The 19,326-nt window shown below is 40.6% G+C and overlaps 1 protein-coding gene across 1 annotated transcript in view; it reads left to right on the top strand.

The window, feature by feature from the left end:
- RERE (arginine-glutamic acid dipeptide repeats) overlaps positions 1–19,326 on the top strand; it is a 312,871-nt gene that overhangs the window by 64,955 nt on the left and 228,590 nt on the right. The window contains exon 3 of the mRNA XM_026659899.1: positions 17,689–17,759. Within this exon, the coding sequence (XP_026515684.1) occupies positions 17,689–17,759 (71 nt within the window). The remainder of the gene's footprint in view (positions 1–17,688; positions 17,760–19,326) is intronic.

Genomic DNA, 19,326 nt, shown 5'->3' with positions numbered 1-19,326 from the left:
CTGTCCAATGGACTGCATCAAATAGAATTCCAAACTCAGCGGAACCAGACTTATATTTACCTAGAATCTAATTGGACTGAGAATTCCTGCAGTTATGTTAAAATCCACTGCCCTTTTGCTTAGTGAGCGAGCATTTGAACTCCTACTCCTGAGGTTTAGCTTTTGCTGGCTCAATTAATTGTTAAATGTTCCCTTTATTATAATTATATATTGTAGTAACTGAGGAAATTGCTGAAACAGTTATTTAATCTGAAATCCTCTACGAGTTTTATAAAAACTCATATATATATATATATATAAAAAAAAAAAAAAACAGGGAGAGGAAACAGTTTTGTTTTTAAGTGGTATGGTGGTATTTGAGTTGGAAAACATTAGTGAAATTGAATGCAGGAATTTGGCTTCTGCCTTGACAGCGATTGGCTTGTATTTGACATTGACCCATGTGTTTGTCATTCTTCCAGATATTGCCTTCTATTTATTCTGACAGCTTCACCAGCTGAGAGGCAGATGTGCCAGAATTTAAAAATATATATATATTCTAAGGCACTTTAAATATAGACAAGTGTTTTTAGGCATGCGTTATGGGGAAAAATACTCGACTGGGAATTTCAATTTGAATCCTATAGTTGAGCTGTTAGATAAAATGTTATGGGATTATTTACTATGTATCCCATAGGAAATAGTATGTATGTTTTCAGAAGTGATTATTAGAGACTGACAGCCTTCCTCCTCTCAAATTTATGCACCATGGGTCTGATTCTGCATAGGGATATGCATGCCTGCCCAGGTCTCTGCAAGTTTGGAGCTTAAATTTGCCTGTATTCTAACCTGATCTGGTCTCCTTTTCCCTCCTCATTTTGAAGCTTCTATCACTATAAATACTGAAATAGTAGAAATATATCAACTTAATAGCAAAGTATTTAGGGCCAGATTTGCAGCTGCTATGAATCTGCATAACTTCAGGAGCAATGCTTATTTATGCAAGTCGATGAGCTGACTCTTATTTTTCACATTTATACAGTGAATGTCTAACCAGCTCTAAATATGTGAACAATCAAATTAAAAATAAAAACAAAAAATCAAATCCCCTCATGATTATCATCTGAGTTAGTGTATTTTTTTTAACACTAATGACCACCCTGCCTCTGTTAAAACCAGCTGCTCTTAATCCATCTCTTCTTTGAATAAAAAAGAGTAAGATAGGTCTGGGTGAATAGATGGGCCTTATATCATGCGAGGAAGATCAACAAAGCATGTGGGCGGAACAGAAAGTTTCCCTTTGAACTTAGTTGAAGCATGTTGAACTTTGTGACATTTCCAAATGCAGTTAAGTTTGTGTTGCTGGAATTATTTACCTTTGTTCTTTTTAATATCTAGTGGTCGTAGTTTGCTTTTATTCTCAGCATTTGAAATATTATGAAAAATATGTTAATATAATAGAGCAGATAAGTAATTCTGTGGTGCAAAAATAATCCCACTGTAGATCAAGTGACTAATATTGTCTACTTACCTGTACGTATAATATAGGCTCTCTAGTTCCTTTTACAGAGCACATCATTATACCCTGACGCAGTGGTCCCCAACCTTTTTCGTCCGGCAGGCGCCAGACGATGAGCCACGGAGGACTGTGGCGGCGGACGAGCATCCGCCGAAATGCCACCAACAAGCAGCAACGTCAATAGGTGTCGCCGCAGAAATGCCGCCGACGAGCAGCGTCATCCAGAGGCGGCGACGCCATTTCAGCGGATGCTCGTCCGCTGGCCAGTACACGGGCGCACTTAGACGCCCCGGCGGGCGCCATGGCGGGCGCCCCGCGGGCACCGCGTTGGGGACCCCTGCCCTAACGTGATGTTTAAATTGAAGACAGAATACAACAAATAGCTGGTTAAAGTTCTCTAATTATATTTCTGTAGTCCTTTTGCAAGGAAGAGCATTGAAGTAATGTTTCTGTATGGCCTATTAGCAGAAATAAAATACATAAACTGAACCTGAAAAGGTAAAGAGAGTTATTTCATGTCCTCTCTAAATGTGGCAGGCATTGTTCTGTCTTGTTTTTTTGTAGCGGCCAGCTGTTAATACTTGACAGATGGAGTCTCACTTAAGGCTGATCAATAGAGGTTGATGCTGCAAATGGTTTCTTCTTGCTTTTGTTTGGTTATCTGCACAGATCCTGAAAAATGATAACATGGGGATGGGGGTGGGGGAAGGGAAGGCAGAGAGATTGGGAGTTTGTAGGAAGGGCTTTAATGTTAATCCAATATGTCATTTTTCACATTGTCCGTTTATGTTAATATGTAAAATGAAGATAGCGCTTAATGGATTCTCATAGCAAATGAGTCATGTGCAAGTGCAGAATTTTAGACAAGGTGATCATTCTCTGTGGGCATTAGTCCTCTTTGGTATCTTCAGCCCTGCATGTCCTATCACAGCAAATCAAAAAGATGCACTATCATTGACTGTTAGAGTGAAATCTGATTAAAAATCATCAGTACGCTGGAAGCTTTGTAAATTTGCATGACATTATACAATGACCGAGTAACACATGCTCCCTACACCAAATAGCTTGCACTCTAAAAATAATATAAAATACCTTGTAAAACTAAAGTATTTTGAGCTTTTGCAGGGTCTAGAGTGAAATTTCACACAAAGACCTTATTGTTAGGTTTTTGGTACATGGCAGCAGCATCTATAATTGAAAAGTGGTGGTTTAATTACCATAGGTACTCATGGTGCATAGATACCAGGGGTTTTGAAAATTGCATTAGGGAATTACTTTTGCAGCAGATGAACATAGGAAGATTGCAGCTCCTACACAGAATAACACTCATTAATGTGGAATACAGTACATCTTTATAAAACTAGGGAAATGGAAATCTGAGTTAAAAACACTACGAGGAGTGAGTTTGAGGAATTGTAAAGGTGAGGAATTCCTTGAATCTGGCATTTTTCAGGCAGATTGTTTTTCTCATTGCAGTATTTCATGGTCTTTTTGAGACTTTATTGAAGTTTACTATTTAGCCTTAATAGAAAGTTGCACCAGTTTTGGTTAGCACATCATTCTGAAATTGCATGGGGAGAGATTAATTTCTTCTCTGTCACCTGTGAATTAATGGAACACCATACTATCTTGCAGTTTAACTTCAGAATGTAAGTTTTGTAAAACAGTAGTTTTTCAATACTTTTATTAGTATATTAAAGAAAAAAGGCAATCAGTGTTGTGTGTTGATTGTAAAAATTCACCTGCAGTTTTGCAAACCAAACACGTTTGTATAAGTGCATCAAAACTAATGCATTAAACTGACTATAATTAAGTGAAACTGTTATTCTGTTTTAATTGTTCAAATGGAATGTGAAATGCAAGCAGTAAATACAGCTTAAACATTGAAAAGGAAACTATTTAAAAAATTCCATTTTAACTGTGTCTGCTGAGCTGGTAACACTGGAAAGGTATAAATAATTTAACAGTATTATTTTAATTGTACTTAGAATATTTCTTTGCTTCTGGTATTGTGTTGTAACAGGAGTGCTGATCTTACCAAACTGGAAGTCTTTCCAGTTTTGGTCACTCAGGTGTAGAACATTGTATTCTTCTTCGAGTGATGGTCCCTATGTGCATTCCATACTTGGGATACATGTGTGCACCATGCGTCTGAGTTTGGAATTTTTCACAAGCAGTGTCCATTGGCCTATATACACGCTGTAGCTCTCTTGTGCTCTGAACTGAGGGCATAGAAAGTAGTGTGGGCCAGTGCCGCTCTGGTTCGTTCGTGCTGCCGTATGGTCTGAGTTGGAATCTTTGGTGTCCTTGGCTCCTTTTTTACTGCAGCAGTTTTTAGTAATTTTAATAGTCTTTATAGTATATTTTAGCACAGTATAATTAGATAAAAAGGCCATGTATGCACGAGGAAAACTGATGTTATCACTAACAGAGCTGTAACACCGGTGAATCATCATCAGTTTTGGCCTTTGTTTTTTTCCCCCCACCTGGGAGCTTTCTCCCCAAGAAGTCTGAGATTACGCCCAGGATCCTGGGGTTCAAAAATTGTTTCCTGCCCTCGCTCTTTTTCAGTAAGTGGTGAACATCAACGCTGCCTGGGTGAGGCTCAGATTTCTACCAAATCAGCATCTGTTGCTCCTTTTGCCCCTAGAACTCACGAGACTCAGGAACTGAGACTCAAAACATCTCACGGAGAAGGCAATGAAGCCCCAATCAAATCTAGGCTGGGGACCTCCCCCCATGGTACATCAGTCTCACCAAGCAGGCCACACTCCTGTGAGCACAAGCTCAGGAATGGAGGCTAAGACTGTTAAGCCTAAGAAGAAGGCTTCACATGAGAACAAGGGACGCTCTAAAAGACATAAGGACAAGCCATCTTTGTCTAAAACTGGCCCTAAGAGAGAGGATCCCTCCCTGACCTCATCAAAGTCAGGAGAGCTGGCATACTCAGGTGCTAAGGACTTAGACCCCTGTCAATCTTCTCAACATGAGAAGGGAGGTGCTCAAGGGTATGGATCTGACAGTTCCAATATGAGCTCCAATGGTGAAGGCTTGTGATGAACAGCTTCTGGTGCTCCCATCTATTTCTAGAGCTGATGTGGTACTGGTAGTGACATAGCCCCAGAAGGTGCCGGCTGCCACGGGAACCAGAGAAGCTCTGGTCCTGGCTGCTCAGCCCGGGGGTGCGAGAAGAGTCCATTGGCAATCTCAGACCCACATCTCCACAGAGGACATTTTTGCTGTTCTTTATCCGTATTCACCCTTCCTATCGGGACTGTTTCTATTCTGGGATGGTATTACACCATAGGAAGAGACTATCCTGACAATGCAGAGGCGTTTTCCCATCCCACCTGCCAGCCTTGAGGGGCAACCGTTGGTTCTGCCAGAGATAAGGGATCCGGGTTTTTCTTTGGATGAGTCTGAGGCCCTGCAGGAGTCTCTGTGGCATCTGGCAAGAGGTGGCATAAAATAGGAGCCGCAGAAGATCTAGATTCTGTCCCACAACCAGATATGATTGGCCAAGAGAGAAGTGGGTACTCTATGTGCTGGAGAGGGGGGGGAGTCCTCTGCCAGTTGTACCATCCTACTGGCAGTGTTTGGGAACTGAGAGCCCTACCCTAGACACCCAGGTTTGGTACAGGAGTCTTATTTGACATCGTCCAGACATTCACAACTGGAGTATTCAGAAAGGGAATGTGAACTGGATCCACTGGTTCCGACTGTTCTAGGAGCAATCCTGTCATTGTCACTGGATGAGGCAGTTAGTCTATTTTTCCATCTCTGGCATGTGACATTAAGCAATATCAAGAGTTCATGCAGGGTAGGTGCAAAGCTACAGATTCAGCTTGAGGAAGTCCAGACGCCTCAGCATAGTTCACTAGACATTCTTTAACTTTCTGGTCCAAGTCAAGTATAGATGCCTAATGTTTTTTGTAATCCTAGTTTTTCATTCATTTTGTCCAAACAGGTGTATACAATAGTAAGACTTTCTTTTAAAAGAATAAATAAAAAAAGCAAAGGCATCCTGTTGAAGCAGAATAATCTGCTATAAGATCAGCATTACAGCAGCTGCACTAATTTGTTCTGCATAGAAGGCATTTCAAAGCCACTTACAGTTTAAACAATGGCAAAATCTCCCATTTCATTTTAGAAAACAAGTACTACTTAAGCATTTTAGATCCAAATACCTTATTCAAAGCTGCTACGTTTGATTGTAAAAATAGCAGGTGCATGGGTACCAAATTGCCAGACAAAAGGGAGAGTAACTGACAATTTACTTGACATAAATGTTCTTTGCAGCACAGCAAGCTTAGAAGGGACAGAGAATGCTGCTATTTTAAACACAGAATAAAGTGGAAATCTACCCAATCAGAGATTTGAAATCACTGAAGTGATGCATTCATTCACTTGTTCGCTCCTGAACACCTGTTTCTGCTCAGGAGTGCTCCAACAATTTGGAAAATGGCACACACCTGATTAGGCAAACGGATAAGGAATCTCCATCTATCAGGTGATAGACTGGGGAGATTTAGAATAGATGCAGTACTTGTGTAAATTTTTTCCTGCGGATCTCAAAGGGCGTTGCAAACCAATCTCTTACAATCCCAGGGTAGTTTTTCTTTTTAATAGAAAAGTAAGCCGAGGAGGAGAAGCTAAGTGACTCCTGGAGTTGGTGGTACTGTGGAATAGAACTCAAGTGTCCTGATACTTTGTTTCCTGGCATTTATATGAACACTTATATAACAGACTAGAGAGGCATGAAAGGAGTGTTTCTAACCTGTTGAGAATCAATATGCATTTAAAAAATCTTTGTGAGCATTTTATTTACCAATTGTATATCAATGACTTTTTACGAGGCATTTTGGAATCTCCGGTCAGTGAAACTCTGTGTCCCTCTCTAGTTTCTCCTACGGGAAATACAAAAGTCTACTACTAAATACATATCTTTTGCATAAGTCCCAAACATCCAACGTTTGTCCATGAAAACCTGTTCATATTTTCATGTTTGGGAATGTTAGATTTGAAGAAAGCTAAGGACTCTGCCAGACCACTCTCTAATTCAGGCAGTTATGTAAATATAAATTACATTATTGTAGCACTTTTCATCCTAAAGGATCACAAAGCATTTTATAAACTCCGTAAAGAGCAATTGAAATGTGGCTACTTCTGGTGGGGGAGAATGGCAGCTAAATAGATGTTTGGAAAAAGCACATTTCACAGCAGCCGATAGGAGTCTTTGCCAACAACGTTGGAGCAAATGCCTGCTATCTTCCTTGAAATGTTCCATGGACTCCCTGATATCGATGCAGGGCAAAAAGGACTGACCTTTTAGTGACACAAATACAGTAACTTAAACTACCTCTGAAGGAGGAGGTGTTGAGTCAACCCACCTTTTAGACTTTCTGGAACAGCCAATCAGAATAGGATATTTCTAATCTGACGTTGGGACAGTTTAGACATTTCCCCTGTCTTGTACATTTGTAGGAGGGAGGAGACACCCAAAAATCCATCAACAAACCATTCTGGTGTGAATTAGTGATTGAGCATCCTTAACTTTGCTTTTGTCTCTTTGTATTTTCTGGTCCCTGATTGCATTCTGTAGGAAAATCAAAGGGGTATCAGAACCAAATACCAAATCAATCTGTATGTTAGTGTTGCAAGGGGAGCCTTCTAAAACACTGTGGCCATGCATAGAAAGTGCAGAAAAAATAATTGGTGTGGGAAATCATGTAGCTTGATGCTTGAACTGCAGAACAGTTGCTTTTATAAAATTGGGAACTGCAGACTACAATTAACTGTCATTAATTTTGTTGAATAGAAATATGTTCCATTTACTGTACAATCAGGGGCCAGGCTTGAATGAGTTTAAATAGATGAAATCTAAATTATACTGACAGTCCATTAAACAGCAGCAGAAACCCCTTAAAGAAAATGGATTCACTATGATACTGGCTTATAATAAAATCATTTGCCAAATAAGAACTGCAGCCCAGGCGTCATGAATACTCCTGTGTATTTCAAGTGAGCACTGCAAATTGGTTGAACCATTTATTGCTGAACCAGGGCTCCAGCACATTGTTTTCTGACAAAGAGCCAGCAGTGTTGCTTGAAATCCGCTCGGCAGGAAGTGACACTAAAAGATCAGACTAGCAATTTGTTTGTTGTCAGCCGTATGGGGGAAAGAGGTAGCTTTATACCTCCCTACCTGTCACCGCTGATATTTTTCTCTTGAAAACCATGCATAGAATGTTCCCAGTGCATTCCTCTTCGTATTTGTTTCTAAAACTTGGGTTATTAAAGCAGCACACTGTTCATATGGCTGTAGTTAAAGACCTGTGGGTGTTTCCATTATTGACCCGTATTTTAAGGGGTTTGAGGAGCTGGCCTTATTCACAGAGGTCAAGATTCAGTGAACATGGAGAGGATAATTTTCAAACCCATTGAAAGGTATGCTATATTGTAATACTAGCCTCTGTGGATGTGTATTTTTCTGGGTATTGAATGTTTATCCTCCTTGCTACACAATAAAGCAGTTACAAAGAGTGTGATGTTCTTAATGTACTGTCGTTTGATTGGGAACTTGGCTATTGCAGATATTTGTGTCGTCATCCTCCTCATGGCTATTCTATTTATTGATTGTGCTAAGTAAGCAGTAGGTGCTTTCAGAGAGAGTGAAGATTATATCCTTGTCTCAAAGAGTTTATATTGTAAATTTGGTCCCTATTTAACCCTCCCCCCAACCCTTCAACTTGCATTACATTTAAAACAGTGAAGTAAACCAGATCCTTCTAATGAGACTATTGCTTTGATTTCCAGGATTTCTCAGGAGACTGTACCCTTCTAGGATTCCTCTGACCAGCACTGTATTAGTATTGCCTAGATGCCCCCTTTTTGCTGAGCACTTGACACATACGCACACACAATAAAAGGTGGCCCCCGCCGGAAAGTTTGAGATGAGGGACAACAGGGGTATGAGACAGGTGGGAAGCACAAGGTTACAGTGAGATGACTGTGATCAGTATAATAAGCAGTGGTCTCAGCACATCAACTGGCTGGCCATTATCCCCATTTTTCTTTTATGCTGAAGTTGCTAAGAAGGGTGAATGTTAAAGATCTGACTTAATCTTTTGAGAACATTAGACTTTCAGTGCTATATCTGATGGAAGAGAAAATGAGCGGGGCTTTGGACAGTAGGCAGAAACTGGGATGTTGGTGCTGGGAAATGTATTTATGTTGGAGCTCAAATTGCTTTCAGCTAGACTTCGAAAGCTAAGGTTGCGACCGTTCAAGTGAAAGCAGGAGGCTGTACACGTTCCATGTCGGTGGCTTTCAAGGAATATATTTTCTGTGGAAGAAAAGTGCAGTGAGGAGAGCCTCAGGCTTTTATGCTTGGATGATGCAAGTGTTGACTCATACATTAACTAAAACCTGCAAGGCTCCTAACTGTGATGGTGTTTACTATGTGCAGTACATTATTAAAGGCAGAAAAGTTTCATGTGCTGAGGTTTATATTCTTCCTTTTACAAAGTGCTTCTGAAGCCTACGTGTTCTAGCTCTGATTTTTTTTAAAGGGTCTTTTAGCACGTAAGCAATATCCTTTGGAATGGGGACACCTGGGATGATCACCACAAGCTCAAAGGTATAATGAATCAGTGCCATGTGTCATGCCAATGCTTTCTGGCTCCAAAGAGTTGGTGGGGGAGTTTTAACAGATAGGAATTTAATTTATAATGGTTCACATGAAAGGAAGAAGGCTGGTGGCAATAGACAGGCAGTGAATCCCATGGGCCACACCATAGGAATTTTAATCCTCTGCCATTGCAATGATGTAGGCTATGAAGTCTTTTTTTCCCCCCCTGCTATAGAATCTACCAAGTCACCACCAGCAGACCTGTGGTGGGTAATAGTCTAGATCAAACTACCTATCTTTACCACATGTCTGAGGAGAATGTCTCCTGCTGTAAGGCTCCCTCCTTGCACTTCGCCGAGAAGATTGGTCAGATTCACAGCCATGGTGCTGGAACTGTGGGATCAATGCCCACAGCCTAGAGGACAGATGTCCCATCGCTGACTAAAGGTAAATCAGTGGACAGCTTCTCTAGCCTTTTACTGACCGAGTGTAAATGCCTCCATGAAGGGGGAGGGCAAGCCTTTTTCAAATAAACAATCCTGGGCCGCAACAATTTCTCAAACTTTCCCTTTAACGGTGTTGCAGATGTCAGCAGAGAAGACACTTGTACCAATGGTGATGTGGTTGTGTTGTGAGACAGAGGAAGTCAGGAGCAGATGAACAGGCGGAAAGTGGAGGGATAAAAATGGAGGGCTGTGAAAACAGACATGGAAGTCTTTAGAATGCAAGGACAGGAATTTTGAACTGGTCCATGAAAACAGGAAGTCCCTGGAGTAGTTGCAACTTGGCACCATTGTTGCATGCTTCCCATGATCCTTCTCCGTGTATGCGGTGGACAGAAGCATTCTGTTCTGTATGGCTGGACTGTAGATAGCTAACACTTGAAGAAAAAGATCGCAATAGTCAGAGAATGATGTGAAGAAGGCAACAGACATGGAGTCAAGTCAGTGGCATTCATGGGCATTTGTTGCACTATCTTGCTCCATTTTGCTTTGCAGCAGATTCTACTTGGTGAAGTTTTTGTGCAGATATATGCATTTCCCTTCTTCAGCTGCCAGGTGTTGGTAACTGTAACTGTTAGTCCATGTCAAACTATGTCCTGGAACGAAAACCTGGGGATTTACTCAACCTAGAGCTGTTGACATACTAGATTTGAATGGTTTATTTGCTGTAATGGTCCATTTATGGTCCAAAGCACAGGACTTGGTGGTGATGGGGGACTTGATCTACGCAGACATCTGTTGGGAAAATAACACAGCAGGGCACAGATTACCCAACAAGTTCTTGGAATGTATTGGAGACAATTTTTTATTTAAGAAGGTGGAGAAAGCTACTAGGGGAGAGACTGTTCTAGATTCTAGAGACCACCCTGGCTTAACCAGAAGATCTTCAGTGATCTAAAAATCAAGAGAGTCGTACAAAAAGTGGAAACTAGGTCAAATTATGAAGAATGAATATAAACAAATAACACATGAAGGGACAAAATTAGAAAGACCAGGGCACAATACAAGATCAAACTAGCTAGAGACATAAAGGGTAACAAGAAAACATTCTACAAATATATTAGAAGCAGCAGGAAGACCAAGGACAGGGTATGTCTGCTACTCAATGGGGGGGTTAGGGAGAGAGAAATAACAGAAAATATGGAAATGGCAGAGGTGCTTAATGACTTCTTTGTTTCGGTTTTCACCAAGAAGGTTGGTGGTGATTGGAGGTCTAACATAGTGAATGTCAGTGAAAATGAGGTAGGATCAGAGGCTAAAATAGGGAAAGAACATCTCCTGCACCTCAATTCCCTGCCCTGAGCCCCCATCACACCCCGCACTCCTCCTGCATCCCTTGGGTAGGGGGCAGAGTTGGGGTGAGGACTTTGGGGAAGGGGGTGGAATGGGGGCAGGGAAGGGGCGGGGCCTCATGGAAGGGGTGGAGCAGGGGCGGGGCCAGGGGCAGCAAGGGGTGGGTGTCAGTGATGTGGCCCTTGGGCCAATGCACTAGTCCTCATGTGGCCCTCGTGGACATTTGAGTTTGAGACGCCTGGTTTAGTCTGAAGAGAAGACTGAGAGGGGACTAACAATTTTCAAGTACATAAAAGGTTGTTACAAGGAGGAGGGAGAATAATTGTTTTTCTTAACCTCTGAGGATAGGACAAGAAGCAGTGTGCTTATGTTGAAGCAAAGGAGGTTTAGGTTGAACATTAGGAAAAACTTCCTAACTGTCAGGGTGGTTAAGCACTGGAATAAATTGCCTAGGGAGGTTGTAGAATCTCCATCATTGGAGATTTTTAAGAGCAGGTTAGACAAACACCTGTCAAGGGTGATCTAGATAATACTTAGTCCTGCCATGAGTGCAGGGGACTGGGCTAGATGACCTCTCGAGGTCACTGCCAGTCCTATGATTCTATATACATATGTCCATGTAGTGAGATGAATAGCAGTCTGGGCATCAGGCAGGATTCTCTTGGAAATTAAGTGGTCTGGATTGTGCCTCACACAATGACCAGAGGTGGGCAGAATTTCAAACACTTAATAGCAAGACGTATTTCATTTCCTTCTTAGGAAAACAGTTTGTCTTACCGTTATAGTGAAGTGGGGTTTGTGTTATGGTTTCTTGAAGAGGAGGGGGGGAAATCTAATAGAAACAAGCAAATGGCTGAAATGCGATGGCTCAGCCTTTCACACGATGGCTAACTTGAATTGCTTGGTCGGTTGGTAGCTGCTGATGCAACCGGCAAGAGTAGTGAGCTGGCTGTCAGGAAGAGTGCATATGGGTTCATCGGTTCATGATGACAAATGGCCTCAGGCTTCTGTCAGTGATTTACTAGGCAGAGAATAGATTTGCTCAATTTACATAAATCTGCTGATCTGTAAAGGGATTCAGAAGGAAGTAAATTTGCTGTGTGAAGAGCTTCCTCTTTATTGTATGATGTTTAGTTCTATCTCCTCTTTTGGCTTTCTTTCCTTTTCTGACGAATGGTGGTGTTTTTGCAGATGGTAAGAAGCAGCAGTAGGCACTCAGACACAAAACGGTGCTAGTATTAAAGTGGTGAGAAATGATGAAGCCAGCCAATTCAAAATGAAAGCAGACTCTCTCCAGTCATAGCATGGGTTGTGCTAAAGCTTTACAAGGATCTGAAATCACTGAAAAATGGTTACAATAATTAGTCCTGGTTAGCGTAAGGATAGATTCCATTGTAGACTTAGAATTAACTTATTTTTTTCTCTGTGGATTTTATTCTCTTAGTGATGGAAAGAAAAGAAATGTGGTGCATGACATGTAACATGGTGGTATCCCAGTTTTAGTCATTTAATATTTGTGATGAGCTTTGAGATCTTTTGAAGGAAGACTCTTAAGTGTGAGTTTTTATTTATGACATAGATTATTATGGCACTCACACTGTTTATGGTCCATTACATACATACATATATTAAGCTTTTCAAAAAAATATATGTATTTGTACTGCTGCGGCAGCTGCTGTTGGCTGTCTAGTAAATATGCATTTTGGTATAGGTAACATTGAAAATGTATGTTGTATACCTGATGGATGGATGGAAACTCCTCCACTTGGCACTCGTGAGATATTCAGATTCATAATATAAAAATGAATTAGACTTTTCTTTTAAAATGTGGATTTTAGTTTGCGTATTCTTAACCCAACAGACTAATCCCTTGTGTGATTCTGCCTGCTGCACATTGTCTGTCATGCTGAAAGTCTCTGTTAATTTGTTTTGTTAAAAAAGATTACTACGAATAAGCAGTGGCAGATTTTTCAACATTAATATATTGGCTAATTTCCCCCCCAGCCTCATCCCCAGCAACATAAAGTATTTGTCTACTAAATCATACTGATTTAAATCCATGGGTCACTAACATCATGTTGTGGACTCTGAGAGGGACGAAGGGAGAGAGAGAGACTGTGTTTCACTTGTTCTCCCAATGATGATCCACCCCCCAGCTGCTCTGTAATATTAGGGCAGTATAAAGGAGGCAAAAGTAATTTAATGCACTGGGTTTGGTTGTTTGTGTCCTCCTTTTTTAGTATTGGAATTATTTCTCTCACTGTGCATAGGTGTTGACATTTATTAAGACTGAATCTTCCCTGGGTGCCTGCAGCCCCCAATCATGTATTCAGGTCACTTTGTAGTTAGGTTCTATCTGCCTGTGTGTTATGCTACCCCTGTGATATTGTCATTTATAAATATGATCATTAGTTAAATTTACACCAGATGAACATTCATCAAGGGGGAAAAAAACTCAGTTGGAACAAGTTCTTGTTTTTTTGTTGGCTTTTTTGATACTGAAACATTTAGAAACCCCCCTTAAGATGCTAGGACCTAGACTGGGTTGTCAGAGCCACAAGTATTACTGCTAGAAGATGAACAGATGCTCCACCACTAAGATACAAGCCTCTCTGTAGACACATGGGAATGCCCTATGGACTATAATTTGAGAAAACACTGGTTCAAATCACAATAGTGTTTGCAGATGCCTCTTCAGTGAATGATAACATTTTATGCTACAAGAGCAAAACACCTCTCAAATTTTATTTACATTTGTGTAACTTAAACAGCCGGAGCTCATTTTGAGATAACTTGAAAAATAAAAAGATAGGAAAAAATTAGCTGCTTGGCCTGAGTCTTGCATGCCAAATTCCCACTCCAGAACATCGGAGTCATAAGCCCCTGAAGTTAGGAGTTTATAATGGGGATGTCGACACAAAGCTCTGCTATAATTTTCTTTTCACTTTATCTTATAAATGAATTAAGAAGCTGGGTCAGAACAGGGCATTCTTTCAATTTCTGTTGTCAATTGGAGACAAGCTTGACTGATGCCGATAAAATTATGAATTCAGACTGCTCCAGATTCTATTCCCTCTGTGTTTTATGTCTTTCTATAAAATAAGCAATAGGTTTCATAGCTTTTTTTAAAAAAAGAAAAAGTTGTGCCAAGCTCATTTGACTTTATCAAATGCTGCCACAAAATGATTAACAGCACAAGTCCTGATGGATAGCGACTGGCGTGATAAAGTAGCCTGTTTTACAAAGCATAGTGTTGCGTGTAGGAATTTGGCATATGGATTTACAGGCATTGGATAAGTCAAGTTACCATGGTTTCTTTATAAACACTCAGCAGGAAGTGACTTTTTGTTCAATAACAAGGCATTACTATGTAAGTAAAAAAGGAAGGCTGCTATGCTGTTTGTGGGGATCCACCAGCCAAGATGTTAGATTATTCCTGTATGGGGGACTATCATTCAGGCAGGATTTAGCCAACCAGAACTGAAAGTTTGTTCTTTGTAGCATTGCTATACAGCTCATCCTTTCTCTCTTCTGCAAATGTATGTTCTGTTTTTCTTCGGTGAATGTAACTTTTGATGCACACATGGCAGCTATCAAAGAGAGTGCTTTAAAAGAAAAGGGGGGGGGTGGGGTGTAGGCAGGGCCGGCACTTCCATTTAGGTGACCTAGGCGGTTGCCTAGGGCACCAGGATTGGGGTGGGCGGCATTTTGCTGCCCTCAGCGGCAATTTGGTGGCGGGGGGTCCTTCCGCGCTCCAGGTCTTCGGCGGCAATTCTGCGGCGGGTCCTTCACTCGCTCCGGGACCCGCCGCTGAAGGACCCCCCTGCCGCAGAATTGCCGACGACGACCGGGAGCGCAGAAGGACCCCCGCCTAGGGCGCCAAAAACCCTGGTGCCGCTCCTGGGTGTAGGGGTAGAAAATGTTCCATCCGTTCCCTTGTGGCTTCAAGGGTTTTTTTGCGGGGCTTGAACACCACTTCAGTCGATAAAGCTGTGCCAAGTGCCCCGATACTTGAGCTCTCATTCTGGCTGGAGTTTGTTGTTGGCAGGCTTCAAACAGTTGCAATGATTGCTTTTAGCTATTTGATACCTTACAAATCCTTTAGGAATATGTGTCACAATGAGCAGCATTTGTCAGTTAGGGAGTTTCTTGCAATGCAAAAGGCAAGGTAACCCTCTGTCTGAGTTAGATACTTTCGTGCTTAGACCTAAACTTGAAGTCTAAGCTCTTTCAGACAGGAACATTGTCCGTTCTAGAGGAAAATGCTGTGATATGGATTCATGGATTAATAGAACTGAGGAGCCTAATTTCTGCTTTAAGTTCTCTTTAACTGAACGTGCAATTTCAATATCTTGCTGGGTATGCTTGAGTGTTCAAGAGGAATAGGGTGAGATTATTTTCCAATATGCTGTGGCAAGCGGGCACTGGTCTGCCATCACTGGTTAACCGGGGGGAATTGATGTTTGATGTTGACTGAATGGGTCTTGCCTGATTGAGGGTACCGGGGGAGGAAAAACTCTGCAAATGGGTTGGTGGATCCAAGACACAACCACATTAACTTCCAGGTAATAATCCCTTCTTGGATTGATCTTTTTTTTTAAAATGGGATTTAAGTTTTAGGGGAATGGTGGTTGTCCTAGGACAAAAGGAAATCGTACATGGAAATCGTAAATATGCAGTAGCAATCTGGAAAAAAGCAGGTTTTGGGAAGTTCAGGATATACAGGGGGAAATTGATTTACACTTCAGTTTAAATAGTTGGTCCAAAAGTTAGCCATTTGAATTTGTTCGTTATGTCCCTGCCACACCAGAGGATACTTTCCTTACTCCTTATTTAGGTGTTCCTGGTACGTACAACGCAAGTCCTATGGTCACATGAAAAATTCCTTGCTAGGAAGCCTAGTTGGATGGATGGTTTTGTGGTTAAGGCACTGGACTGGTACTTAACAGATTTAATTCCTGACACAAACGTTCTCTGTGTCCTTGGCAATTTACTTGATCTCTGGGGGCTGCAGTTTCCTATCTGTATAATGGAGATATTTACTTTTTTCCCCCTCACACTTTTGTCTATGTAAACTGTAAACTCCTTAGGACAGGCTTCCTCTTCTATGTTTGTACAGTTCCTAAAACACTGGGGCTAGTGGGCTGCTGTGAAACAATCAATTTATCTGCATTGTAAGGGTTAAGGTAACTGGGTCTAATTGCGTTTGTAAGATCCCCGCCTCATTGTAGCCCCCTGCATCAGTTATCCCTTCCCCAGCCTTTTTTCATCTCGTTCGTACCATGTATTCATGGAACTCCACTGCCTTTTGCTGTGATAATATTACAGTCTAGCAGTATTGGGTTAGATTAGTAGCAATTGCATGGTAGACCACCAACTAATGTAGGAACTGGTGTTTAAGAAGGTAGCACTTTTGAGGCATTACGTCACTACCACATTTTGAATGAGATGTAAAACCTAGGTCCTCACCAGTTACAGCCATGGCATCTATCACAGAAGTACTAGAGCCTTTGAGCCTGGTGTCTTGGTCAACTTCCAACTTTGATGATCATGTTCTATCTATCTAGATTCTTATTGCAATTTCAGTTGTTTTAAGATACTGATGTTAAGCAGTTGCTGAGTTTTATCTCTGACGTGACTGCTTTTCAGTGGTGGAAGAAGTGATTCCTACCCAAGTGAAGTTTGAATATAGCCTGAATAGTGTTTGTAAAGCACTATATTCTCTGTCAGTTTAAAATATTTATGATGATGATGCATTCATAAGTATAGCCATCTAAGCAGAAGAGCTAGACACTGCAATAGTTTTCCCCTCATCTTTTTTCTTTTACAGTTATTAGGAAATAAGACAATGGGAGAAAGGCTAGTTGTATTTTGAGCACCTGAGGTTTTACTAAGGCACACACCTTTTGCAGAAGTGCGTAGATTCATGGAGAAAGAAGAAAAAAGTATGTAGATTCATGGAGAATCTGAATAATTAGTTGTGTGTGAATATAAATGAAAAGAGCACTGAGACTATCCGTGAAATATTTGCTTGACTTTGTGAGCAACATCTCTGCTTTCTAGAAAGCTGTATGTGGATTTTCCCATTTTTAAGGTCATTATCATTAACCAGGCAATTCTTTCTCCATTCAGTGCTGTGGTTTTTTTCCTTTCTAAACCAATGCTTTTGTTGTGATTATTGCTGGGATTGTGTTTGTAACACAACAGATCTCATTTTACAGCAACCTTTTAGTGTCCAGTTGTCAAAAACAAACAAAAATAATTACTCAGCCTCTGTCATGTGAAATGTAATTTGAGAAAGCTCAGTTCTTCCCTGAGGAAAATCTAATTTAGTTTACTGCATTCCAGCTATGATTGGTTGCCTTGGTTTTCTTTACAATTAGAAAAGAAAATATGTTACTGTTAAGTTTTTAATATTGAGTTAAACAGAAGAGATTTTGATTAGTTTCCTCTCTTGTTTTAGTCTGGTTCATAGGTTATGACCTCATCATTGTATTAGCTAAATTCAGAAGTCTTGTCTGAGTTCATTTGTTTTCTGAACAAAACGTCGCATAAAAATTCACTTTGATTTTATTAAACTATTACTTTGTTTAGGATGAAAATTCTAGCTTCTATTTTTAGACCATAGAATATTTACATTTTATATAATAAACATTGTGGTTCTCTTAGATTATACTGTTTTTTTAATGTGTCCTGTTTTGTACTCTTACTGTCTGAGGTACAGAAGTTAATTGCCATTATTTTAAATTATTTCTTTTTTAAAGATTGCGTATATATTGAAAGTCGTCGGCCGAACACCCCATACTTCATCTGCAGCATTCAAGACTTCAAATTGGTAAGCAGTGTTTTCCATGTTTTTTCCTAACATAGTGGTGGTATTGCACAATCTTTTACTCCCTTTAACCCTCCTCCTTTATTAATCTCTAGTAACTTTGTCACTACTGAAACAATGAAGTGCCCCGGTACAGGCAGAGCTAGTTGGTTAATTGGGAGAGACAGAACTCTTCACAAGGTTTTATAATCTACATAGCTACCTATTGTACTTTGAGTGCTCTAAGGGGACGTGGTATGGTAGTTTACTGTTTTGCTGGAAAAGCTGATTATAACATTGTCTAGATCAGGGGTCGGCAACCTTTCAGAAGTGGTGTGCCAGGTCTTCATTTATTCACTTTAATTTAAGGTTTCGCGTGCCAGTAATACATTTTAATGTTTTTAGAAGGGCTCTTTCTATAAGTCTATAATATATAACTAAACTATTGTTGTATGTAAAGTAAATAAGGCTTTTAAAATGTTTAAGAAGCTTCATATAAAATTAAATTAAAATGTAGAGCCCCTAGGACCAGTGGCCAGGACCCGGGCAGTGTGAGTGAAAATCTGAACTGAAAATCAGCTCGCATGCCGCCTTTGGCACGCATGCCATAGGTTGCCTACCCCGGTCTAGATACTATACTGTAATGATAAATTCTCTATAAATAAATGCTGAAGATGGAGTTGTGGGCTATCAAGAGTTGTGATTTGCTAGCCTGTTGAACTACATGGATACAGGACTGGAGTTGAGATTTAATGACTCCCTCATCATCTCCTCTGAAGGACACTTGTCATGAAAACTGTTAGTTTAAAAACAATCATTCAAATCTCCTTTCAAAACCTTCTATCTTAAATGAATTTTTAATTAAAGGGCACATGTCACCACAGTAAGAACTTGAGAGAAATGTGATAGTGTGATTTCTCTCCCCCTCCCACCCCCCAAATCCATAGCTTTGTAACATGAAATAAGTTTAACCAAATCCCTCTGCTAGTTTTAAGTGGGCTACACATGCTTATTATAGTGATACAATACAGTAGGAAACCTCCACCTTCCTTCTCCAGGTGTTACAGCATAGGTGGCATCTATGTTTTTCTCAGGCCCCTGTTATACCTAAAAGTAATCAGGGTGAGTTAGATAGAATGAGGTCCTTAACTGAGAATCTCCTTTATTTTAGCGGCTTTTGTGTCACAAATGTTTATATAACTTAGAAGTTAAAGCAATAAATAATGACAGACCCAGGGTGACATATTACTAGTTTAGATTACCGACCATCTGTTTCTGCTAAAGGTTCTCTTTCCTTTCTCTGGATGCTCCCTCCAACCCCCAGTTAATTTTGCAGGGCTGCAGTGCGGGAGAACGTGTTCTTTTCTTTCGCCTGTTACATCGATGGCTTTCTTCTTCAATATTTATGTCAATGCTAGTTTTCTGTTTCTCCAGAAGTCTCCATTATTTACAATAGCCATCCTTTCAGGTAATTTTTTACACTCTTCCCTGACTTCTCTGAAGCCTAGCAGCTACCTGTTTCTTTAACTTTTTGTTATTACTTCCACATTTGCTGCTTTTCTGTGATCTCTAACAAGTACAATACGGTTAC

The sequence above is a fragment of the Terrapene carolina genome, unplaced genomic scaffold (genome assembly GCF_002925995.2).
Source record: "Terrapene carolina triunguis isolate 2854851 unplaced genomic scaffold, T_m_triunguis-2.0 Scaffold714, whole genome shotgun sequence".
Lineage (NCBI taxonomy): Eukaryota > Metazoa > Chordata > Testudines > Emydidae > Terrapene > Terrapene triunguis.
This window is presented reverse-complemented; position numbering and strand designations above follow the sequence as displayed.